General features: G+C 41.0%; 1 protein-coding gene across 5 annotated transcripts in view; it reads left to right on the top strand.

Moving 5' to 3' along the window:
• LOC125459423 (activating molecule in BECN1-regulated autophagy protein 1-like) overlaps positions 1-26,340 on the top strand; it is a 331,981-nt gene that overhangs the window by 297,366 nt on the left and 8,275 nt on the right. For all 5 annotated transcript variants that reach the window (XM_048545862.2, XM_048545859.2, XM_048545863.2 and 2 more), the window contains one exon: positions 10,208-10,396. In XM_048545862.2, the coding sequence (XP_048401819.1) occupies positions 10,208-10,396 (189 nt within the window). The remainder of the gene's footprint in view (positions 1-10,207; positions 10,397-26,340) is intronic.

Here is a 26,340-nt window from a genome sequence, read left to right as displayed (position 1 = left end):
CAGTTTAGAAGACATGACTTAAAAATAATGGCCCTATCAAGTTCATACTACACGCCCTGTTATTGTATTGGAAAAAAAATTATCTAGCCTTCCAACTATCAATCCATCACATCCTGAAACTAAATCTTGTGATCTCTGTACCTTTGCTTCCCTAAATAGATCTGTCAGCACCACATAACTGGGTGGGTAATCTGTCCCCTTCTTCCTGCCAATGCCACCCTAACATCATTTGCTAAGCAGTATGCATGACCAATCTAATTAGATAGACATCTAATTAGACATACGCCACTGTTTTTCCCCCTTTCTCTAACAGCTTGCTTATAATTGAGGAAATTTGTCATGCTGGGGTATTATACAAGCTGGCATCTGGCACCAGCATTCTCGATAGCAATATTAATGGCCATGACTCTTCAAGGCCATCAAACACACCATAGATATATGCAGATTTCTGCCTTTTTGCATCTTATTCTTTAAGTCAAAAACAACGACTTTATTTTCTACTTATTTGTTATTTCTCAGATATCAAAACCATGAAGCTCATCTCCCTCAGCTTTTAGGTCATTAGAAACTGAAGTTGCAGTAGGAAGTTTCACCTCTCCATCATGCTCTGCCATTCAGTGTGACAGATCTGTCTTAACTCCACTTGCCTGCCTGTCCATCATAATCCCAGACTCATGTCATTTTATTCAATCACATTAGGTGAGAGTCAACGGAAAGACCAGCATCAATTGTACATCCTTATGTTCCCTTCAGACGTTTATAATGAGCTGCAGGTTTGAACTGTCGCAGTCCATGTGCTGTAGATACTGTGCTGTTTGTGAGGGAATTCCAACATTTTGTCCCCGTGACAGTGAAGGAATCGAAATATAGTTCCAGGCTTAGGATGGTGTGTGTTTTTGCAAGTATTGCTCTTGTCCCTCTAGTTGGTAGAGGTAGCAGATTTGGAAGATGCTGTCTTAGTTGCCCCTAGTTATTGCAGTGCATCTTGTCGATGATGCTGCCGCCGAATGTGGCTGTTGGAAGGGAGAGAATGTTGAAGGTGTTTCTAACGGCACTAATGAAGCAGGCTGTTTTGTCTTTGGATGATGTTGGACTTGTTGAGTTCTGCACCCATCTAGGCAAGTGGAGAGTATTCTATCACACTTCTGTCTTGCACCCAGTAGATGGTGGACAGAGGATTCAGAAGGTGAGTTACTCTTTACAGAGTTTGTAGGCTCTGAGCTACTTAAGATCCCACAGTGTTTATATGACTGGTCTAATTCAGTTTCTAGTCTGTAATGACCCTAAAATGTTGATAGTCATGGATTCAGAAATGATAAGGCCAATGAATTTCAGGGTTGAGATTTAGATATTTTCCTGTTGGCATGAATGTTACTTGCTACATGTCAGCTCATGCCTAGATGTTGTCCATGCCTTACACATAGGGACACAGACTCTTCAGTACAAAGAAGTCACGAATGGTGCTGAATATTGTGCAGTCTTGGCAAAGAAGGAAGCACATGCCAGGTATAGACAACAGGGATCAAGTGAATCCCGAGAAAAGTGTAGGGGCAGAAAGAATATATTCAAGAGGGAAATCAGGAGGGCCATCAGGGGACATGAGATAGCTTTGGCAGATAGGGTTAAGGAAAATTCAAAGGGATTCTACACAAAATACATTAAGGAGAGTGGTCCAGGAAATGGCTGATGAAATTCAATGTGAGTAAATGTGAGGTTTTGCACTTTGACAAAAAGAATACAGGCATGGACTATTTTCTAAATGGTGAGAAAATTCGTAAAGCAGAAGTACAAAGGGATCTGGGAGTGTTGGTCCAGGATTCTCCAAAGGTTAACTTGCAGGTAGAGTCCGTAATTAAGAAAGTGAATGTAATGTTGTCGTTTATCTCAAGGGGGTTGGAATATAAAAGCAGCGATGTGCTTCTGAGGCTTTATTAAGCTCTAGTTAGGCCCCATTTAGAATACTGTGTCCAATTTTGGGCCCCACACCTCAGGAAGGACATACTAGCCCTGGAGCATGTCCAGCGGAGATTCACACGGATGATCCCTGGAATGGTAGGTTTAATGTACGATGAACGGCTAAGGATCCTGGGATTGTACTCATTAGAGTTTAGAAGGTTGAGGGGAGATCTAATAGAAACTTACAAGATAATGTATGGTTTAGAAGGGGCGGACGCTAGGAAGTTGTTTCCGTTAGTTGGGGAGACTAGGACCCATGGGCACAGCCTTAAAATTAGAGGGGGTAAATTTAAAACTGAAATGAGACAACATTTCTTCAGCCAGACAGTGGTGGGCTTGTTGAATTCATTGCCACGGAGTGCAGTGGAGGCCGGGACGTTGTAGGCAGAGATCGACAAATTCTTGATCTTAGAGGGAATCAAGGGCTATGTGGAGAGTGCAGGGAAGTGGAGTTGAAATGCCCATCAGCTATGACTTAAATGGCAGAGTGGACTTGATGGGCCGAATGGCCTTACTTCCACTCCTATGTCTTATGGTCTTATTAAGGACAAAAGTGTAACTAGGAAGAGAATAGGGCCCCTTAAAGGCAACCTATGTGTGGAACCACAATGGATGGGGGAGATACTAAACAAGTATTTTGAATCCGTGTTTACTGCGGAGAAGGATATTGAAGCTACAAAACTTAGGGAAACAAATAGTGACAGCTTGAAAAGTGTCCAAATTATAGAAGAGGAGGTGTTGGATATCTGAAAATGCATAAATATTGATAAATCCCAGGGACGTGAACAGGTATAACCTGAAGTTAGAGAAGAAATTATTGGACACCTTGCTGAGATATTTGTATCATCGATAGCCACCTGTGAGATGTTGGAATAGTGGAGGTTCGCTAACATGATACTGTTATTTGAGAACGGTAGTAAGGAAAAGCCAGGGAACTATAGATTGGTGGGTAAGTTGTTGGGGGGAAATTCTGAGGAAGAGGATTTGCATGCATTTGGAAAGGCAAGGTCTGGTTAGAGATCGTGAACATGGCTTCGTGCATGGGAAATCGTGTCTCACTAACTTGACTGATTTTGTTTTGAAGAAGTGATGAAGAGGATTGATGGAATCAAAGTGGTGGACATTATCTATATGGGCTTCAGTCAAGCATTCAACAAGGTTCCACATGATCGACTCATTAGCAAGGTTAGATCAGATGGAACGCAGGGAGAATGAGTCATTTGGGTACAGAATTGGTTCGAAGGTAGGAGACAGAAGGTGGTGGAGGGTTGCTTTTCAGGTCATAGGCTTGTGACCAGCAGTGTGCCGCAAGGATCAGGGCTGGGTCCACTGCTTTTTGTCCATTATATCAGTGATTTGGACGCAAATATAGGAGGTCTGATTAGTAAGTTTGCAGTTGATACCAAAATTGATGTTGTAGAGGACACTGAAGAAGGTTATCTCTTGGTACAATGGGACCTTGATCAGATGGGCCGATAGGCCAAGGAGTGGCCGATGAAGTTTGATTTAGATAAGTGAGAGGCCCTGCATTTTGGTAGGGCAAATCAGGCCAGGACTTGTACATTTAATGGTAAGGTCCTGGGGAGCTTTGCAGAACCAAGAGATCTTGGAGTGCAGGTTCCTAATTCATTGAAAGCAGAGTTGTAGGTAGACAGGATAGTGAAGATGATGTTTGGTATGCTTGCCTTTATTGGTCAGTGCATAGGAGTTAGGATGTCAGATTGCAGCTGTATTGGACATTGGTTAGGCCACGTTTGGAATACTACATTCAGTTTGGTCTCCCCGCTACAGAAAAGATGCTGTGAAACTTGAAAGGGTTCAGAAAAGATTTACAATGATGTTGCCAATGATGTTGGAGTGTTTGAGGTGCAGGGAGAGATTGAATAGACTGGGGCTATTTTCCCTGGAGCAAATGAGACTTAGGGGTGATCTTACAGAAGTTTATAAAATCATGTGGGGCATGAATAGGGTGAATAGCCAAAGTCTCTTCCCCAAGGTAGCAGAGCCCAAAACTGGAGGACATTGGTTTGAGGTGAGAGAGCAAAGATACTGTACATCTCTATGACTCTCTGACCTCATGATGCAGAAGTAGTTGTTGATGAAGTAGCCAAATGAGGTTGGACTTAGGACACTAACTTGAAGAACTCCAGCAGTAATGTCCTGTAGTTAAAATGATTAACCTCCAACAGGTAAAATCAGCTTCCTACATGATAGCAAGGCCCCAACTAATGTTTTCCCTTGATTGCCATTAACTCCTATTTTGCTGAGTCAAAAACTATCTCGGTATCAAAGGAAATCATCCTCACTTTGGAACTCAACTCCTTTATCACCATTTGAAGCAAGGCTGAGTATCCCTAGCAGAACCCAAACTAAGTATCAGGGAGCAGGTTATTACTGAGTTCTGCTACTTGATAGCGCTATCAATGATGTTTTCCATTACTGATGATGTAGAGTAATAGGTTTTCGAGAAGATTTGTAGCTCTGGTTGTGGAGGAGGTTGTAGACTTTCTTGCTGAGCTGGTGGGTTTGATTTTTGATGTTCCGTCACCCCTAATAGGAAACATTGTCAGTGCGCCTCCGGTGAAGCGTCGGTGTTCTGCCCCTCTCGTTACTTATATGCCTCGGTTTGCTGGGGTGGTTGGACTTATTTCTGGTTCTGTTTTTCAGTGGTTTGTACATCGGGTCCGCTACAGTGCCTTTGTTGATGGAGTTCCGGTTGGAATGCCGGGTCACCAGGAATTCTCTGTTCGACTCGTGCTGTTATGGAAGTGTTGTCCCAGTCGAATTTATGTTCTCCTTTGTCCATGTGTATTGAGACCAGTGAGAATTGGTCGTGTCTCTTGGTGTTTAGTTGGGGTTCATGTATCCCAATGTCAGTTTTCTTCCAGTTTGACCTATGTAATTTTTCTCACAGTCCTTTCAAAGTATTTTGTATATAACATTAGTTTTATTGATTGTGGTTATCGGATTCTTTACGTTTGTCAGTAGCTGTGCAGGGTGGCTGTGGGTTTACAGCACTATTTACATTTCATAAACATCGACCTAGCTAAAGAGACAATTGCCACAGTGCTGGACAAACCGAAAAGGCAGGCACCCCACGACACCAACAGCAACAACAAGGACAGCACCCTGAAACAGCTCGATCTGCACATCACAACCCGCTTCACCTTCAACAAGCGTATATTCAAACAAATCAACGGATCGCCAGTGGGATTCCCCAATATCAGGACTGATTGCAAAAGCAGCAATGCAAAGGTTAGAGTGAACAGCGCTCCCCACCATACAATCCAAACTCTGGGTCTGCTATGTAGATGACACCTTTGTGATGATCAAATGCACAAGACCAGAAGAAACCCACTAACACATAAACAACATCCTCACTGGAATAAAATTCACAAAAGAAGAGAATAACCAACTACCCTTCCTAGACATAATGGTGGAATGTAAGGGCAACAGGGAACTCCAGACTAGTGTACACAGAAAGATCACCCATACGGACCAGATACTTAATTACACCAGCAACCACCCCAACACTCATAAACGGTGCTGCATCAGGACATTATTCAAACAAACCACAACATACTGCAGCAATCTTGAATTGTGCAAAGCAGAACAGGAACACTTTTATATGGAGCTTTCAAAAGGAATGGATACCCAAAAAGCACAATCCATCATTACCTCCGCAACAGACCACAACAAGGTGACACTACACGGGCAGACTTACTAATCACCCTACCATACATCAGAGACTTATCGGAGATGACCACAAGACTACTCAGACCCCTCGGTATCAGGGTAGCCCACACACCAACAACCACCCTGCAACAGCTACTGACGAATGTGAAGGATCCAAAATCCTAACCAATAAAACAAACATAATATACAAAGTAACATGCAAGGACTGCGAGAAACGTTACATAGGCTAAACCGGAAGAAAACCGACAATAAGAATATATGAACACCAACTAGCCACCCATTCTCACTAGTCTCAATACACACGGACAAAAAAAGGACACAAATTCAACTGGGACAACACATCCATAATAGCATGAGCCAAACAGAGACATGCCAGGGAATTCCTAGAGGCCTGGCATTCCAACCAGAATTCCATCAACATACAGATTGAACCCGATATACAAACCACTGAGAAAAACAGAACAGTAAGCGAAACCAGCCACTCCAGCAAACTGAAACATATAAATACCAAGCAGGATAAACACCAACGCTTCACTGGAGGCTCAGTGATGATGTTACCTAGCAGGGTGATGAAACATCTGCAACCAAATGCACTGGCTCGGTGAGCACATGTACAGCGTGATCTGAAATACTGAGGCCAAATAGCCATGATCAGGTGAGTCAAGGGTAAGTGATGCCTTTTCTCCTTTCCTGTACTGACCAAAATGGAATCTGCTGGAAAAGGGGAGCACTTTCAAATTCTGGATCCCCACCACCGTTTCAGAAGTTATTGATCTTTGAGACCCTTTCTCGACTCATTTTCCTAACTGTCTTTGAGTCATCAGCCAATTTAGCTACCATATCCTTAGTCACTTTATCCAAGTGATTTATGTAGATTGTGACACCTTATCAAGTACCTTTTGGAAATACAAACAGACCCCATTACATGGTCCCCCTCATCCAAGTTGCTTGTTCCATTCTCAAAGCAACCTAATAATTTAAGCAAACACAATTTCCCTTTTACAAATCTATACTAATACTGCCTGTTTATATAATTATTTTCTAAATGTCCTGTGATTACCATCTTAGTAATGGATTCAAGTATTTTCCCTGAGACAGACTTTAGGCTAACTGGCCTATTGTTTCCTGATTTCTGTGTTCCTCATTTTTTGAATAGCTGTGTCACTTTTGCACATTTCCAATCCAAGTAAACTTTCTAGATTCCAGAGAATTTTGATAGATTGCAATAAATTCATCTCCAATCTCTGCAGCTACTTCTTTTAAGATCTAAAATCCGCCTGTGTTCTTTAACTGCTGGTGTTGTCCACTGTTTCTTCTCTGATTTACTCGTTCATCCTCTCACCATTGCCTGACAGCTTCCTCTTGGGTTTCCTCTTCAAACTCTCGGCACTGTTTCTGCTTTGCCTATAATCAACAGGTTTTTAAACAAATATTAAAATATTAGATTAAATGTGTATTGATTCAATTATAACAAGTTAAATTATCTTTGGAAGATTCCTTGACAATATTTTGAAGTAGGGCTTAAGAGTTCTTCGTGAGAGAGCCTTGCCCAACCAATCACACTTAAGAAAACTCAAAGTGATTAATCATCATTTCATTGTTTGAGGAACTTTGCACAAATTGGCTACTCCTGTTTCCTACATTGCAATATTATTATTTTGAAGTGTGTTATTGGCTGTAAAGTACTTTGGGGCACCATGTATGAATGCAAGTCTTTTCCTCGAGGGTCAGTCTCAGGCCGATAAGGAAGAATAGGCCCCTTGAAAGTTTTCCCCCATTCAGTAAAATATTGGCTGAACATATGCATTAATGCTTCTTTCCTGTCCTATTCCAATATCCCTTGATTCATATTATGCCCGAAAATGTATTTATTTCATTCTTAATGTGAAGTATCAACAACTTTATAGGATAAGAGACCTGTAGAGATTCTTAACCTCATCTCCGTACTAAAATGCCAACCCACTTATTCTAAGAATATGGCCCCTACTACGAGACTGCCATGTTTCCTCATTGGATATCCTCCCCTTCCTAGCAATCAATTTCTTAAACTTGCAATGTATGTTGTTTTAAAGCAAGGATAGCCTTCACGACAAAAGGGGACCAAACTGTACAGGTGGGATCTCACATTGCCCCTACATAATCACAGCAAGGCACCCATTGTACGCCAAATCTTTTGTAGTAAAGGTCGACCCACAGTTTGCCTTCATAATTTCTTGCTATGACTGCATGTTAATTTTCTGTGTTTTGTGTTCAAGCACCCCAGCTCTCGGTATACCAGCATTTATAGTTTCCTACCTTTTCAAGACATAAATTTCACAACTACCTACATTGTACTCCATTTAGATTAGATTAGATTCCCTACAGTGTGAAAACAGGCCCTTCAGCCCAACAAGTCCACACCGCCCCTTGAGGTATCCCACCCAGATCCATTCCCCCATAACCCACACACCCCTGAACACTATGGGCAATTTAGCGTAGCCAATCCACCTAGCCTGCACATCTTTGGACTGTGGGAGGAAACCGGAGAACCCGGAGGAAACCCAAGCAGACACAGGGAGAATGTGCAAACTCCACACAGACAGTCGCCCAAGGCTGGAATCAAACCCGCGTCCCTGGCACTGTGAGGCTGCAGTGCTAACCACTGAGTCACCATGCCACCCTAAATCTATATTTTTTTTAATTCATTCTCGGGATGAGGGCGTCACTGGCTAGCAGCATTTATTGCCCATCGCTGATTGACCAGAAGGCAGCTCAGTCACCCACATCGCTATGGGTCTAGAGTCACAAGTAGGACACACCAGGTGAAGATGACAGTTTCCTTCCCTAAAGGACACTAGTGAACCAGATTGGTTTTTCCAACATTCGACAATGGATTTACAGTCATCTTTAGATTCTTAAGTCCAGATATATTTATTGAATTCAAATTCTACCACCTGCCATGGCGGGATTTGCACCCAGGCCCCCAGAACGTTATCTGGGGGTCTCTGGATTAACAGTCCAGAGATAATACCACTAGGCCATTTCCTTCCCATGCAACTGGAAAACTAGACTGGGAATAGATAAATGGAGAAGCAATGACAAACATTTAAGGGAATTATTCAGAATAAGAAGGTTCCTACTATGAAGAAAAATCCTGAGGGAAGGTCCAAAATCTGTGGCTAACTAGAGAACTTATGGAAAACATCAAACTTGAGGAAGAAGCATATAGTTGCACAAAGATGAGTGGCAAGTAGTAACCCTAATGGCATATGTAAAATGACAGAAAATGTTAATGTGAAAGAAAATTAGTGCACAAGAGGAAGCTGTAAGAAACGTAAAAAATGTAAATAGGGAGAGTTTCTGTAGCTGTTTAGAAAGGCAAAAAGTAAGGTGAGTATTGGTCCTCAGAAGAGAGAGTGTGAGAATGGGAAAGGAACAGTAGATAATATGAAAATGGCTAAGAAAATGAACAAATATTTTGCTTCTGGTTTCACTATAGAGAATACCAACAATAACTGTCGGAAGCTGAAAGGAGAGATGCACCTGATAAAATTATAATCAATGGGGAAGTGACACTGAGCAAACCAACAAAGCTGCAGGATGTCAAGTCCCTAATTCCTGAAGGATTTCATCCAGGAGTCTTAAGAGAGGTGGTTAATGAGGTGGTAGATTAGTTTAATTCTTTAATTCATGAGTGGCTGAGCACTTAAGGGCCAGATAGCTTGACTTGTGTCATGGTGGAACTATTAGAATTGATTGTTAAGGAGGTTACAACCGGGCACTTAGAAAAACCCAAGGTAATCGGGAAGAGTCAACGTGGTTGTGTGAAAGGGAATTTTATGTTCAACTCAATCTATTGGTGGTATTTAAAGGAGTAATATGTGCTGTGGATAAGGGGAAGCCTGTAGATGTATTGTACTTTGATTCCCAGAGGGGATTTGACAAGGTGTCACAGGAAAAGTTATTACTCAAAGTAAGAGCTAACAATGTAGCAGATAACATATTGGCAAGAAAAGGTCTGGCTGGCACAGAACGGAATGTATACATAAAGAGGCCTTTTGGGTGTGTCTTGGTACCTCAGCTTTTAACTCTAACCTTAGCTGTCATGAACTCTCACCTCTGCTCAAACCAATTTGTAATAACTACTAGCCATGGAAGTGTTAGTGAATATGACCATCACAGTCGGCTTACGTTCTCGTTGGCAGACATCAGTTACACTCCAAAATGATTTAGAAGATATTTTTCTGACTAGACGTATCTAGGTTTAGTTATTGCCCCCCAAACCAAAAAGAAAAGCACGTTTTCCCTGACTGGAAACCGAAAGTCACACTGCCAGCTTGCTCATTTGCTTTGTGTTTGAGCTTTTGCTAAGAGAGACTGCAGTGCTTTCATACCATTTTTATATTACTGTGTCCTCTTCATTTGTGGAGAAAAAAACAAAAGAAAATCTTGAAATTCAAGTTATTTGACTTATATTTAAACAGCAAGAGTGTGATTGGTTCCCTACCATGAAACAGCTATCGTGATATTTGCTAATTTGATGCATCTTACCGTGGCTGTGTATTGCCTTCTACAGCCAGTCAGTCTTCGCTGAATGAGGCAGAGCGACCACCAGTGACCACAGTTAATCAGCTGACAGAGGCCAGTGCAGGAACAAGTTCTGATTGGCCCTTGGAGAATGCAAGTCGCAACTCCTCCTCCTCCTCCTCCGCACAACAGACAGATATGAACCCTCCAGCATCAGGAGCCAGCGCTTCTACTACCGGTAGGTTTCAAGCCAGTATCTGAGCATTGTCAGCATAGAATTCAGGTAGCCATTTGTATTCAGACATTCAGCTCTCAGCGGGGAGGTAGTGTGATTCAACCTGCTGACGCAGCAAGGAGGAGCTCATGTGATTAGATCTTGTTGTACCCTCGTAAGGCAGAGTCAACATGACTTGGATTTTGAAGCTGGGGGGGCATGTTTATAATGCATCAACAAAAGTTCTGGTGTCACAAACAAAGCTTTAAAGGAAGCTCAAGTATATTGTACGATGTAATTGCTGCCTGTATGGCTGACGCCAAAGCCTATGATTGAAACTCTGTCCAAGTTTGAACTCAAATAGGCTGCATGTCATATAAACAAATGGACTTATCCTTGAGTAAAAAATGGCCTGATTCCTATTATTTTGATAACTTTTATTTTCTGATAAGTGAGAAAATTGCTGCTGTATTTCTTTATATTCCAATGTGTAACAATCCAATTATATTTACAGAAATTTCTAATGGAATAATAGGCAACAGAAATTAGATTGGAAAACTATCCATAATATTTCTAAAATACTGAAGGTGTGCTAAAAATATTAATCAGAATGTTTCTAAGAGCAATTATCTTCTAATTAATCTTAAGGTGAATTTATTGGCAATAACAATTTTTGCCGTTAAAAGAATAGGTTTGACTTTGTGTAGCTTTCCCTTTGTAGCAAGATACCTAAACAGTATCTGCAACAAGGTACAAGCAGACGTTAACCTAGAGGAGATTATAGAATGAACATGGGATGATTTGTAAACCAGGATGATCATTTTATTATCAGCAGACAGAGGGATCCAAAGCCAGTGAAGGTTGACAAGAACACAGATGAATGATACAGAGAATGCAAGTGGCAGAGTTCCAGATGAAATCAGAGCTCTCAACCCCTTTTTTTCCAACTCTGGAAATATTTTATAAAGAACTTTTAGTCTTCAGCTTCTACTCTCCATTCATGCCAAAAAAGCTTTTCAATGGCCGGTGAGCATTTTTTAAAAATTAGACTTCCAGACAATCTAAAGCACAATCTGTCAAGAGTAGATACATTTAAACAAAAAAAAGCCCTAACCAGCAAGCAGCTTTGTAAAACTTGCAAACTTGGCAGTCTCCAAGTCTGCTGGACTTGTCCACAGCGTAGTAAAAATAAGGCTAATTCAGTTCCATAAAAGTGTAGTATCAGACTCGCAACGTTAATACTCTCCAAAGAGGCTGTCAGACCTGCTGAGCTGCTTCAGAATTGTCTAAGTTTGTTTCAGCCAGTTTAATATGTTTGAGACCATGTTTGCCAATTCTCATTGCCTAATGTAAAAAGACTGGCCTGTGTTTTTTTTTCCCGCCTTGTCATTTTCAAGGAATGTACTGAACTCAAGTGAGTGGCCAAACAATCTGTTGCTAGGTTTGTACTTAAGTCACTCTTGAGCTGACACTCAAAGGTTATCTAAATACTGATGTTGACTCCTCTGAATTTTCCTTTGTAACAAATGCATTTTAGTTTTGTTTTCCCTGTCAGTAATTGGATCGTTGAAACGAGCATTAGACGCACAATGGCATTGTATAAACAGAGCTGTGAAGGGAATAGTTATATAAATATATTTGGATGATTCACATGTAACTCTTTTGTCCTTTTTATGAGATTATAACCACGCTTAATCATTTTGCACAGCTGCTGCACAAAACAGCATGAGTTATTAACCCAATTTATATAAAGGTTGCAAAAACCTTCATGAGTATTTTCATGTGAGTTGTAAAGCATCACACACACATCAGTTTGATTTCCTTCAGTGCCTCTCCTTTGGCCCTTGGACAGCTGCAATTTATTTTTTTTAATAAAGTTTTAAAATTTAATATACAATACATGTAGTTCTCCCAATGTTCGCTTCCTGAAAAGTGACAATTCTCTGTCATTTTTGTGCTATTTGCCTCAATTCTGCTTAATGTTACTGGTTCTAGCCCTATTTGCCATGCTATATTGGTTTGCTCTGAGCCCACATCTCAATTTTTCAACAGGCAATTCCTCTTTGCTCCGCAGTAATATAGAAGGCTAGACGTGTTGCAACGACATTTTTTTAAATAGTCAGAAAATGTATGACTTTTCCTCTGTGTTTCATTATTGTCTCCAAAACCTAAAAAACTCAATGAGCACATTAAAACGTTAAAGTAGTTTCAAATCACCAGGTAGAAACTGTTCAATAGCTGTTTCTCAGAATTGGTGAAGTTGGGGTAGGGACGCAGAGTTCACACAGCTAATCTCATGCTAAGCATTTTAATCAAAATTTGTGCACCTAAACTAGTTCTCAGCTGAGAATTTGTTTGGGAATTTGTTGCTATGCGTGGGAGTTGAGTGAGATTTTTGAGCACTCTAGCCCAATCTGCAGTATCTTTTTTATGAATGGTAGGCTAAATTCAGGTACTGAATTCCAGGCCCTATTCCTCATAAGTGCATTTTTTGCCAGTAGAGGAAAGTGGATGGTTGTGAAAATGGTGAAAAGCCAAATTCAGCAGATCTATTTGAATTTTGTGCCAAGTTCACACAAGTCCCAGTTATGCTGTTCCAAGGGCCCTAATTCGCAATGAGCCACTAATTGATGTTAAAGACATAAATACTCTCAAAGGTAGATATGGTCTCTGTTACAGTGTCAAAATCTGAAATTGCTTCTAATCCCTGTTCTTTAAACGTGAAAAGGGCAGGCTGTAGCTATCTGTGAGAAGAGTTTAAAAATCATCTGCTGGACTGCTTTAATTGATCATCAGGATTTGGTTCGACAATATATTGCGTTCTGTGTGTTCAGTTTAAATAGAAGTCTTTGTTCACATCCTCCAAGGTCATTATTATGTCACTATGAACATTTTGTTGGGTTTCAAAAGGTTTCTAGTTCACAGTTTAAGTGAAAATTTCAAGAAGCTCTTAAAAGATTTAGCTGATAGAAGTATGTTAATAGAAGAGCTTAACCGCATTGAATAAGTTTCATGGATGGGAGCCTTTTTACTTTCGAGGTGTATGAATGAAAACTACATTAGGTAATAATATTTTTTTAATCCCCACATGATGTCTGAATTGGGTGGGTGAGTAGTTATTGAAATGGCATAGTGATTTGCAGTGCCCGGCTTTAGCATGGACCTCAATGGAAGCTTGGTTTAGCACAAAGTCAGTGCACACCGTGTCATCTCTTTTGATATTTGCCCAATTTACTTTTGAAGACTATATTTAAAGCTGTTTCCATGGCTGTTTGAGCGTGGCATGCTCCAGGAGAGCTGGTTACATGGAATTATGTAGAACCTGGAGGTGGCATGGTTTTGAGTCCAGGCCATTGAGTAACAGTTGCAGGAGGTAAGGGCTGGATGGTCTAACATCTTCTGAAACAGATAAGAACTAAGTCCCATAGCCGCCCAGAATCCGTTTCTCGGGATGGTAGGCCTGACTCTGTCCTGTCCCCAACTTGTCTGGAATACAAATTGGGTTTAACAGGGCCCTTTAAACCAAGGCTCATCTGCTTATTCGGTAAATTTCACTTCTCAAGCTACCTACCTCAAGTAGCAAAATCCTAACTCATTATCTTTGTTTTGATGTATCTGCAGCCCCTTAAATTTTACCAGAGCTTGTTTTCTTAACCACACTACCACAACAAATCCGCTCCAAAACTACCAAATCCCAGTCCACTCCAAAACTAAACTTTATCGAAAAAACTTGCCCCACTATCTTCACATTGCAAGTACTTCTTTAAAAGCCTCCACATCACTTTGTACAGTGCCCAGCAATGCTCATTCCACTCATTCAAAGCTACTTGAATTATCCCTGTACCAAGCAACCTTTCTCACCACCAAGTGTCTGCTCATGTTCCAGAGAATGCTGCTCCAGATCCATTACTGTCACACTGCACAGCCGCTACTCCCATTATTGGCATCACCTACAATCCTGTAATCAGCACTAAAATATTTGTGTATTAGAATCACTAGAATTAGATTGTTCAGTCTAATTGGTTATGCTCTCCATAAGCTTCTTCCCACTACACTTCAACTAACCCTATGAACATATCTTTCTATTCTGGATGTGAGTATGCTCGCTGAGCTGGAAGGTTAGTTTTCAGACGTTTCGTCACCATTCTAGGTAACATCATCAGTGAGCCTCCGACGAAGTGCTGGTGTTATGTCCCGCTTTCTATTTATCTGGTTAGGTTTCCTTGGGTTGGTGATTTCATTTCCTGCGTTGGTGATGTCATTTCTTGTTATTTTCTCAGGGGATGGTAGATTGATTTGGAGCCAATGTGTTTGTTGATGGAGTTCCAGTTGGGATGCCATGCTTCTAGGAATTCTCGTGCGTGTCTCTGTTTGGCTTGTCCTAGGATGGATGTGTTGTCCCAATCAAAGTGGTGTCCTTCCTCATCTGTGTGTAAGGATATGAGTGATAGTGGGTCATGTCGTTTTGTGGCTAGTTGATGTTCATGTATCCTGGTGGCTAGCTTTCTGCCTGTTTGTCCAATGTAGTGTTTGTCACAGTTCTTGCAAGGTATTTTGTAGATAACGTTTGTTTTGTTTGTTGTCTGTATAGGGTCTTTTAAGTTCATTAGCTGCTGTTTTAGTGTGTTGGTAGGTTTGTGGGCTACCCTGATGCCAAGAGGTCCTAGTAGTCTGGCAGTCATTTCGGAAATGTCTTTGATGTAAGGGAGCGTGGTTATGGTTTCTGAGCCCATTTTGTCTGTTTGTTTGGGTTTATTGCTGGGGAATCGGCGGACTGTGTTCATAGGGTACCCGTTCTTTTTGAATACACTGTATAGGTGATTTTCCTCTGCTCTGCGTAGTTCCTCTGTGCTGCAGTGTGTGGTGGCTCGTTGGAATAATGTTCTAATGCAGCTTCCTAGGACAAGCCAAACAGAGACACGCACGAGAATTCCTAGAAGCATGGCATTCCAACTGGAACTCCATCAACAAACACATTGATTTGGAGCCAATCTACCATCCCCTAAGAAAAAGAACAGGAAATGACATCACCAATGCAGGAAATGACATCACCAACCCAAGGAAACCTAACCAGATAAATAGAAAGCGGGACATAACACCAGCGCTTCGTTGGAGGCTCACTGATGATGTTACCTAGAATGGTGACGAAACGGCTGAAAACGAACCTTCCAGCTCAGCGAGCAAACTCACATCCAGAACCTCAACCTGAGCTACAAATCTTCTCAAAACTCGATATCTTTCTATTACTGTCTCCCTCGTGCACTTAAGTAGAAGTTGGATAAACACTTTACTCCTTCATATGTCTATATCATTTTTTTTTGATGTGTAGTATTAAATTGTTATTTGCGGTTGTGTGAGTTTGCTGTAGTAAAGCTAGTTACCCAGAATTATGCAGCTTAAAACAGGTTATTTGGCCCAACCTGTCCAGGCTTGCGTCCACAGTCCACTTCCCAATTCTTCTTAATCTAACTTTATCATTAAAGCCCTCAATTCCCTTTCCCCTCTCATGCTTCCATATAAATGCATTATGTTATTCAACTCAGCTATTTCCTATAGTTCTAAGTTCTTGCCACTTTGTAGATTAAGAAGTTTCTCCTAAATGTGGCTGCAGTTGGCAAAGTAAACATTTATTGCCTCTTCCCAATTGCTCTTAAAGAAAGATACACTTCCTGTAAAGTGAAGCTCTTGAATGGTATCACCGAATATTCCTTGGGCAGTCTGACCGCAGAGTAGATCTCTGCTGTGTCGATGTGAAAGTGCAGAAATTTGGAGCCGACCTACCTGTGTTTTCTCCAGACTGCTCTAGTCAATGTTAGCTCCGAGTGAGTAACCATAATGAACCCGTCCACCCTTACAGCTGCTTGTTGCATTCCTGCAGTTCGTCCTTCAGTTGTGCAATTTGTCTCTTTAAACTGGTGATGTAATTATGGTGTTGTTGCTCATATTCCTCAAGCAGCATTTGGAAGTTATCCTTACCAGTTGTGCCACTCACCGTAGGCAGTATGGACTGACCATCTTCCACCACTGGAGTGCATGCCAACATGTACAAAAAGGAAACTGTGCAACACAGTAGAACCAGTACCGTAGCAAGTTGCCAAATCCATGTTGGCATTCTTCTCCGCATCATTCTTAAGGGTGACAGTGATCCTTGAAATGCTGAAGTCCTTGAGTCGAGGCAGCCTTAACATGCAAGTCCCAGATTTTTAATACAATGATATTGAAGGAATAGCCATGCATTCTGAAGTCATGGTGGATAAATTGGAGTGAAACTTAGAGCTGGTAAAGTTTTGGGGTGCCTGCTTTCTCAACAGTCGTGATAATGAATTTCAGAGGGTGCAGTCAATGAAACCTCAGTGAGTTGCTGCAATCTTTCTTATAGATTGTACAGTGGTGGCAGAGAAAATAAATATTTAGGGTGATGAATGAGGTATCTTTCAAGGGGATTGCTCTTTCCTGCATGATTTGGTTATCTTGTGTTGTTGCAGTTGCGCACATCCAAGCAGGTGGAGAATATTGCATCACTCTCCTGACTTATGCCTTACAGATGGTGGATAGGCTTTTGAATGAATGAGTGAATTATTTGCCTCAGAATCGACAGTTAACCACTTGCTCTTATGGCCACAGTATTACGTACCTAGTTTCATCAAGTGTCTGGTTAATTTTCAATGCCCAGGATGTAGGCAATGGCAGTACCTTTCATTGTGTGTCAGCGGAAGGTAGATATATACAGACATGGTCATTGCTCATACTTGCATGCTAGGAGTGTTACCTGCCAGTTATCATCCTAAATCTGAATATTGTCTGAGTCCTTCTTCATGAACAGAAGCCGCTTCATTACTTGAACAGTTGTAAATGTGACAGAACAGAAAATATCTCCACTTCTGACCTTCTGTGACAGCAAAGGTCATGAATGAAGAAGATGAAAATGGTTGAGCTGCAGAACTCCCCTTGTTGAAATGATGGGTGCCCAATAACTCAACCACTTTACTTTGTGCAAAGCATGATTCCAGCCAAAGTGGAGAAATTGCTTGATTCCCATTATACTCCTCCTCACACAAAACATTCAACTACCAAAATTCCCTGTGCTGCTTCATCACGAGTACACCTTTCACTTCTCTCACTCCAGTAGTATCCCTTCAATTATTCACTGCCCTTTCTTGTTTACTCCTTACTTGCTTACTCCTTACTTGCTGTCTCTGCAAATAGTCACTATTTGCAAAACAACTTTCCGTTTGCAAACAACGGTTCCCCTCATTCATTGTGTTTCAAGTTCAGATTGCCATTTCAAATTATGAAGAAAGGCATGAGAATAACTCCCAAAAAGCTTTATTCCCATGGAACTGATAAGCTTTTCTTCACATAGATAAAGTAAGATTGGCAGTAAGGCAGAATTGCACAGAGGTCACTTTTTCTCTGATTTATGCAGTCGTTATCATTGCCTGTATTGTATTTTAGCAAGATCAGTACATTCTGCTCCTGAGAGATAGAAACTCCACACTGAGCTTCAAGAAATGAGTGATGTATGGAATATGAACTTCTCTTACTCCATTCTCGTTTTCCTGTACTGAAATTCCATGCCCTCCTCTAGCTGTTACTCACCTCTTACTGCCTACTATACTAGATTGCCAAGGTATATCACTTCCTGACAGAACAGTTAAATTAGTCTATCAATAAAAAGTCAATTTCAAACATTTTTCATTCCATTTTTCTCTCAGTAAATATGAACATTTTCTTTTCAGACGTAAGTTTTCAAACAAAATTTTATCAATTAGAAATTTCACAATAATGATTATATTTACTCATTCAATTGTCTTCTGTGTCTTTTAGCTCCTTCTTGAAACCTTTTGCTTCAAAGCCTCAGTCTATCTTGGAATCCTAGACTTTGAGCAGACATTATTTTCCAGACCAGGTGAAAGGAGTCACCAGCCAAATTTGTGGATTCTGAGCATGTTCAGAATTTCCCGGAATGCATCAGTAGACTTCTCTTGCTTCCAAGAAGAATGATGTCTGCCTATATCCTGTGGGTTTCTTTGGCTCACCTGAGGAGTATTGAAATATCACTGGAAATTGAATTTGCACAGTTTCATTTCAAATATTAGGCATTTGAAATAATTACTACGCCTTTAACTATTATTAACTGCCCATTTTTTATCTGGTGTGAGACAACATCTGTGGTTAGCAGCATCTCTGTTTCCTTTTGTTTTACTGTGCAAAATAAAGATTCTTTATCAGAAATAGATTTCTTTCTCTCAGTGGAAAAAGTGCTATTTGTTTATGTTTCCACCTGATTTAAACCCAGCTGTGAGGTGGCTTTGAACAGCGAATTGAATATGGACTCCACAAAAGCACATAATTCTTGTTATTAATTCTAATAACCCCATCTGCATCCGTGTGTGGTACCAGTTTACACCAAGTTAGAAGCACAAGAGTTTTTTTTAATGGCGTTTATCAGTACATTTTAGCCACAACCGGACAAAAATGGGGTAAAATCAATACAGTGTGGAGCGGGAGAAACACAGCAAGTCAGACAGCATCAGTGGACCAGGAAAGGCGACATTTCAAGTTTACACTCTTCAACCTGATGAAGGGTGTAAATCTGAAATAATGTTGCCTTTCCTGTTTCTCTGCTGCCTGACCTGCTGTGTTCCTCCAACTTCACACTGTATCGGCTCTGACTCCAGCATCTGTAGTTCTTGCTATCTACTAGGGTAAAATTATCGACCTTAAAGATGTCGTGCTACCTGTAGGAGCCCAGATGGCTGTTTAAAGATACTTTAACAATATAATTAATTCTGTTGGAATATTTCCCAAATGTGCAAATAAACATTTATAAACAAATAAACAATTTAATTAAACTCCTTGCATTCGGTAACAGTTCTTCTGTGCTTTTCTACTTGGGCACAGTATCAAACCAGTGACACTTACCACTAACCATAAATTAAGTCTTGTGAAATCTCTGGCAAGAATTTCATCTCCTCTGGTCTTGTTGTTGTACTGCACCTAACTGAAGTAATCTGTACTGGACATTTTCAGCGTAGGTGTGAAGTGATGACACCAGCCTGCAAGCAGCCAGTTGAAGGATTTTCACAGATCCCCCGCTTCACCACTACAACAGGAAATTAAAATTGAACCACTTCTTTTTAAAAAAACATAGAGAGCAGTTTAAAGAATGCAACATGTAGTGTGAACATATTTGCTAAAAATTCTAACTTTTCAGTTTCCTTTAAGATGAAGCACAAAATAAACGACTAATTATTTATCAGCATTCCACAATCTAAAAAATTATTTTTTCAGTGTCCATCATCAAATTTTCTTAATTATATTGTTATCAAAACACAACAGCAACTAACTGAACAAGGTGTAACTTTTAAATGATTTTCAACAACAATTTGGGGTGGAAAACTAGATATTCTCTTTGATTTCAGCAATTGACTGTTCTGAGATAGCCACAGTGCAGTCTGTGAGCATAATTCTAGGATTTCCATGTTAATCTATCAATATCTTGACGCTGTCATTTTCAGAAGATAATGACTGCAAATGCTGACTGTTCAATGTCAAACAACACCTGCCCTCCCCTAAAATCCAGTACAGTATTTATTTTCTCAACTCAACAAAAGGATTTAAAGTTATTGAACAATTAGTTTGCGTGCATAGGCATTGAGTATCTGGAGATCAATTCATCTTCACGTCCCAAACCGAAACGTCAACTTTCCTGCTCCTTTGATGCTGCCTGGCCTGCTGTGTTCCTCCAGCTCTGCACTGTGTTATCTCATATCCATGTGTATCTGTTTTCTTAAGCCATTGTAAATGCCATAAGATTTCATGAAGGTATGCAAGTATATACTACTTCCCATCCAGTAAAAACTTCTTGTATATGGAGATCTTGAGAGGCTCTAAGGGCATTCTGCAAAGATAGGTAGGGAAACAGCAGGCGTGTTAAGTGATCTAGTTACATAAATCTCCCAAAGAATTTTCACAGACATCATAGCTGAATGGTGGTGTACAGTTCCAGACAATTGGAGTGGACTTAAGATGTGTAGATGCCTGCATCTCAGCCACTTCTTGTTTTGCTTTTTCCTAACTTTGTATCGTATCAAATGTTGATTGACACTTCTGTTGTTCAAATTGCTTTGACCAAAAGGATCACTGTGAATTGCAGACCATCTCATTAAACACCATAATTAGTATTTCCCACTGTCCCTGGGAAAACTTTAGAACAATACAGCACTGCCTGGACAGTGTCTTTCTCACACGAATAATCAGACCCATTGGCTACTTGGCATATATTGTGCTCTTCTTCCATTATTAGGGGAAACCAGGTTCAAACACGGGTAGAGTGTTGCTGTTACTGCGGGTATGCCTAGCTGATCTCCTTTGATTTTGGTCATGATAAAACTGAGAATGCACTCCTTTCCAATCATGGAATTTATAGCACAGAAACTTGATCGAACTACTTTATACAGTGTTTCTGTTCCACTCAAGTTTTTTTCTCCCGTTCCTTCTGAGTTGTAAGTGATATGTTTTAATTATTTGTTGATGGAATATGGATGTGTGTATTGCTTGCTAGGCCAGCATTTACTACCCATCCCTAATTCCCCTTGAGAAGCTGGTGGTGAGTTTCCTTCTTAAACCTGCAGACAGTATACTCTAGGTAAACCCACAATGCTGTTAGGCAGAGCGTTCCAGGATTTTGACTCAGTGTTAGTGAAAAAACTCTGACATGGTTCCAAGCCAGCAAAGCCAGTCAGAGAAATACTGGTACTGCCAACCCAGAAGCATACAGGTCAGCTAAAACAAAAAGAATGCTAGCGATAGTCACAAAATAAACTTAATAACAGAAAAGTTGAGTTCAGTTGGCTTTATTGTTGCATGTACTCAAATGAGTACGGCGACAAGTTTACAAGTCGCCACGTTTCAGTGCTATCTTAGGTACAAAGGTACTTAAGATTAAATTCTTGGCGGGGGGGGAACAAAAAAATGAAATGAGAAGTCCAACATTACAGATCATAGGGTCAGTAATAGTAGCTCAGAATAACACTCGTTCCAGTCCTGTCCACACTGGCTCCTAGCCTCCAGTAACTGAGAGGGAGAACACCACTGCCTCAGCCGGACCCCCCAGTGTAGGAGTCGCCACACTTTAGGTGCCATCTGTTTCCCAGTGCACTCGCTTCAATAACCATGCTGAGCCCCCACAGCCGGGGGCTGCGCTGCTGCCGCCACCGCGCTGATAACCGAAAGTCCCCACTCCGGTTCTGCTGCGACCACAACCACGTGTCCCTGGCCACGCTGCTGCCTCGATGACACGAGACGCTGCTCAGAGCCCACAGCAACCGAAAGCCCCTGGCTCCACTGCCAGGACAAGCCGCTGCTGCGCCAAGAGTGCTGCTGCAGCTGCAGATGATAGCCCGAGGAGCTATGCCACCGCTTCTGCCGGCCCCAAACACCCTGAGGGCATCCTTACTGCTGCTGCCGCTGCCACCTCCACCTCCAATCACCAGGGAAAAAAGCGGAAAGGAAAAGAGCAGGAGTAGAAAAAAAAGGAAAGCAGATGAGTGCAAAATCAGCAGGACTAAAGGAATTATAAAAGGAAATTGGGAATGTAAAGAAATTATGTGAAAAACAATTGGCTAGTAAAATCAAAGAAAATTGAAAGATTTTTTTACCAATCCACTGAGAGCATGAGGACGTGAGGAAAGGGTAAGGCCTGTCGGAGACGGTTATGGAATCTTGCGCGTAGATATAGAAAATATTTTGTCTCTGGCTTAACAACGGAGAGGATTGATACAGACATTTTAGTTGAAGAGGAGGAGTGTGTCTATGTCTAATGAGAAGGGAAGCACTGGAGGGACTGACCTACTTGAAGGTGAATAAGTCACCACCCACCAGATGAATTATATCCGAGGCTGTGAAAGAAAACCACAGAGGCAAAAGCAGATGCTGTGAGGAGCATTTTGCAATCCTTACTGGATATGTGTGAAATACCAGAGGACTTGGAGATCTGCAAGCTATTATTTAAAAATGATGTGGGGAAAAGCCAAATATTTTTTGGCCAGGTCAGTCTGGTCTTAGTAGTGGCCACATTGTTTGTATCCATTCTAAAAGATAGGATAAACTCTCACTTAGAAAGGCCTGGACTAGTGAGAGTTAGTCAGCTTGGCGGTGGCAAATGAAGATTGCGTCTTATTAACTTAATTAAATTTTATGAGAAAGTAACCAGGATGATTAGTGAGGGTAATGCAGTGTATGTTGTCTACATGGATTTTAGTAAGGCATTCAGCAAGGTCTCACCTTGCAGGCTGGTCAGAAAATTAAAAGCCCATGTGATTCGGATTGAAAATTGGCTCAGCAACAGGAAAAATGAAAAGCAGTTTCCAGTGGCATCCCATGGCACTCAGTGTTGGGTATCTTGCTGTTTGCATATGTTAATGATTTGGACATAAATGTGAAAGGCATGGTTGAAAAATTTGCAGATGATATAAAGTGTAGTTGAGGTAAAGAGGTTGGCTGTTGACTCTAAAATTATATCAGCAGTATGGTTGAGTGGGCAGAAAAGTGAAAGTGCTTTTGGGGAAGGCAAACAAAGCAGGAGAAACACAACAAACAAGACTAAAGGAAGTAAGAGACCATGGAGGGCATATCTACAGATCCCTGAAGGTGGCAATATAGGTAGATGAGGTTAAGGATGCATCTCATATAGAATAGTTTCCATCATTAGATGAGGTATGGAAGACAAAAAGCAGGGATATAATGCTAGAACTGCAAAATACTAGTTAAGACCCAGCTGGAGGTTGTGTACAGTGCTAGTCAGGGAGGATATAATTGCTCCCATGTATTTGTTGTCCTTGTGGTAAGAGATGAAAAGATTGCATGTTGCTATTGAAGGAGCTTCTGGGTGTTACTGTAGTGCATCAAGATGTTGTGTAGATTTTGCTGCTTATGGAGACCAACTGCCTCATGGCCCAAGTAGTTGTGGATGGTGTTGAGCATTGTGCAATCATCAGCACACATCCCCACTTCTGATATTACGGTGGGAGGAAGCTCATTAACACAACTGAAAATGGTTGGGATAACACAGTGTGGAACTGGAGGAACACAGCAGGCCAGGTATCATCAGAGAAGCAGAAAAGCTGATCTTTCTGGTTGGGAGGGACCCTTCTTCAGAAATGGTCCCAACCTGAAACACCAGCTTTCCTGCTCCTCTGATGCTACCTAGCCTGCTGTGTTCCTCCAGCTCCACACTATGTTATCTTAGACTCCAACATTGGCAGTTCTTCCTTTCTCTAAAAATGGTTGGGGCTTGGATATTACCCTGAGGAACTCCTGCATTGTTGTCCTTGGACAGAGATGATTGATCTCAAGCAACCACAACAATGTTCCTTTGTGCTGATTTATGAGTCCAACCAAAGGAGAGCTTTCCCGTGTTTAACATTGACTTTAAGTCAAAATATGCCCTTCATATCAAGGTATAATTTGACAGTCGCTGTCACCTGGCTTCTGGAGTTTTATCTGTTTTGTTGATGTTTGGACCAAGGCTATAACGATCTAAGTATCCCTTGCAGAACTTAAACTGACCATCTGAACAAGTGCCAGTGATAGTACTGTCAACAGCCCCATCTGCTGCTTTGCTGATGATTGAGAGTAGACTGATCAGCAGTAGTTGGCCAAGTTGTATCTGTCCAGTTTTTTTCTATACTGTACGTACCTGGACAGTGTTCCACATTGTTGGGTAGCTGCCAGCATTTATAGTTGTTCAGAAACTGTAGCCTTTTATTCCCACATTTTGCAGTCCATAGGGCTCATTCTGGATAGCAAAAACCCAAAGCATTCCTAACAATGAAATATACTTCATGTTCTTTATTAAAGCCAAGTTAACTACACAAAAAAAACACTGCAAAATTCTTGCCTATACAGTGCTTGCAATCACAAGTGACTTGTCTGAAGATCAAACCGGAACAAGTGATAGCGTGCTCTGTCCCAATTTGTTATCATTGAACAAAGGACATACCCAATCGAGCAAGAAATTTTTATTGTAAGCTTTTTGGATGTTTTCTGTTTCAGAGTTGGTATTACACACCTCTGGAGCACGTGGCACTTGAACCCAGGCCTCCTGACTCAGCTGTTTTATATTCTTTCCATTAAAAAAAGATTTACATTTAAAGTCTTTAACATTGCCCAGAATGTCCAGAAAATGGTCAGTTTGTTCGCTGGCAAACATCACAAGCATACCTTGTTTCTCGTGTTGTTTTGACCAGTAAACTCTTTGAAACTTGCTTGTGTCTCCTTGGAAAGACTCTTATGTCTTGTTATTAATGAACTTTGCCATTAAACTTAAGCTTACGTTCACTGCTCACCACTTTGTGCATTCCAATCAACTGCATGATATTTATACAACACAATTCTGTGGTAGTCTCAAATTTAGCTGATAAATAGTCCACCTTATCACATCTGATTCACTGTGTCTGTTTTAAACAAAATTGCAGCTTCTCCAGAGTTACTTCAACAGATTCAGACCGTTGCTGCTGAGTGACATTATTTGATGCAAACAAACATGTTTTTTCTTTCAGCCGAACGCAAACACTTTTAAAAACCCATGACCTTTCTAATCGTTAGGTGGTTGTCAAGTTCCAAATGTTTTCTCTCGATTTCACTTGAATTTCATTTCATTTTGGCTAACTCAACAAATTCTGGGTTGGTATCTAGAGAGCAGATTGTTCAGGGGTACGGTTAATTTTGGAGCTCAAGCTTTCATTACCATTGCTGAATGTTGCCAAGGCCCCTTTCCAGGTAATTCTGTGTCGACAGCTCTTGTAGAAGTTGCCAAGCTTGCACTACAGTGGGTACTGATTCATTAGTAGCCTTCAAGATGGAATTAGATAGTGCATGAAGAGAATTGTAGAAATTTGAGGGAAGAACAAGGGAGTAGGACTAAATGTTCGAAGCTCATCGTTCAAAGGCTGAGTAGTGGAGTATCTTTACACTGTTTAACATCAGTACTCCAAATTAAGACACTTGTGCTTCCTGCCAACATATTGCTGGCATTCAGCCTTTGCCTGCCCCTCATGGTCACAATAGTATTTGGCGGAGACATGAATTGTGCCTTTTCTCCATGCCTCAACATTCTTCCTTCCATCTTTAGATACCCTGGATTGCTGCCTACAGTAGTGCATTAGTGTAGCAGGGATCTAAGCCTTGTAATTAAATCCAATCTTTTGACCTGACGGAAAAAAAATCCTGCTTTTGTTTTACTGGGATATAAGTGATAGTTCATATTTGATTACTTCTTCCATAAGTAGCATTCTTCACCCATTTAACTTTCAATATCCAGTTAAAAATAAAGAACTCACACTCTTCCCAAGACTGCTCCCTAGCTGTCATTAGGTAGTGTCTGGAAATTTGTACCTCTGTCTGCACTCAGCTTGCCCAATTCTGAGAGTAGGAAACTTGACACCACGTCAGTGATGCTGGAAACTGCAAAAAACAGCCATCAGAAAAACAAGAAGAAGCTGTAACTCCAGAACAAACTATAGTGAGTGAGCTGGAGTGCTAACATAAATGGCTAATAGTGAATGGGCTCAAATCCAATATGTGGAAGTGCTTTTCCATGGATGCTGACACATTTGACCTATACAGTACTTCCACTGGCCAGTTCTAAGGGGACTCAATTTTACTTTAGCAGATGCCCTTATAAATTACATTGTTCCACAGTTTCTGAATCACAGTTTTATATGAGACATTCATTTCACCAGGACCACAACCACAAGAGGCCAAGTAAAGTACAATCTTTGTAATGCACATGTGCTGCAGTGTATATGTGCAATAAACATAGTATTTATTCTGGATGCTGGAATATAGTTGTACCTTCCAATCTGCATGGCACGGTGGCTCACTAGTTAGCACTGCTGCCTGAGAGTGCCAGGGACCTGGGTTCAATTCCACCCTCTGGCAACTGTCTGTTTGGAGTTTGCATG

This window comes from Stegostoma tigrinum, chromosome 17 (assembly GCF_030684315.1).
Source record: "Stegostoma tigrinum isolate sSteTig4 chromosome 17, sSteTig4.hap1, whole genome shotgun sequence".
In the NCBI taxonomy this organism is placed as follows: Eukaryota; Metazoa; Chordata; class Chondrichthyes; order Orectolobiformes; family Stegostomatidae; genus Stegostoma; species Stegostoma tigrinum.
The sequence above is the reverse complement of the archived record's forward strand: the minus strand, read 5'-3'. Positions and strand labels throughout refer to the sequence as shown.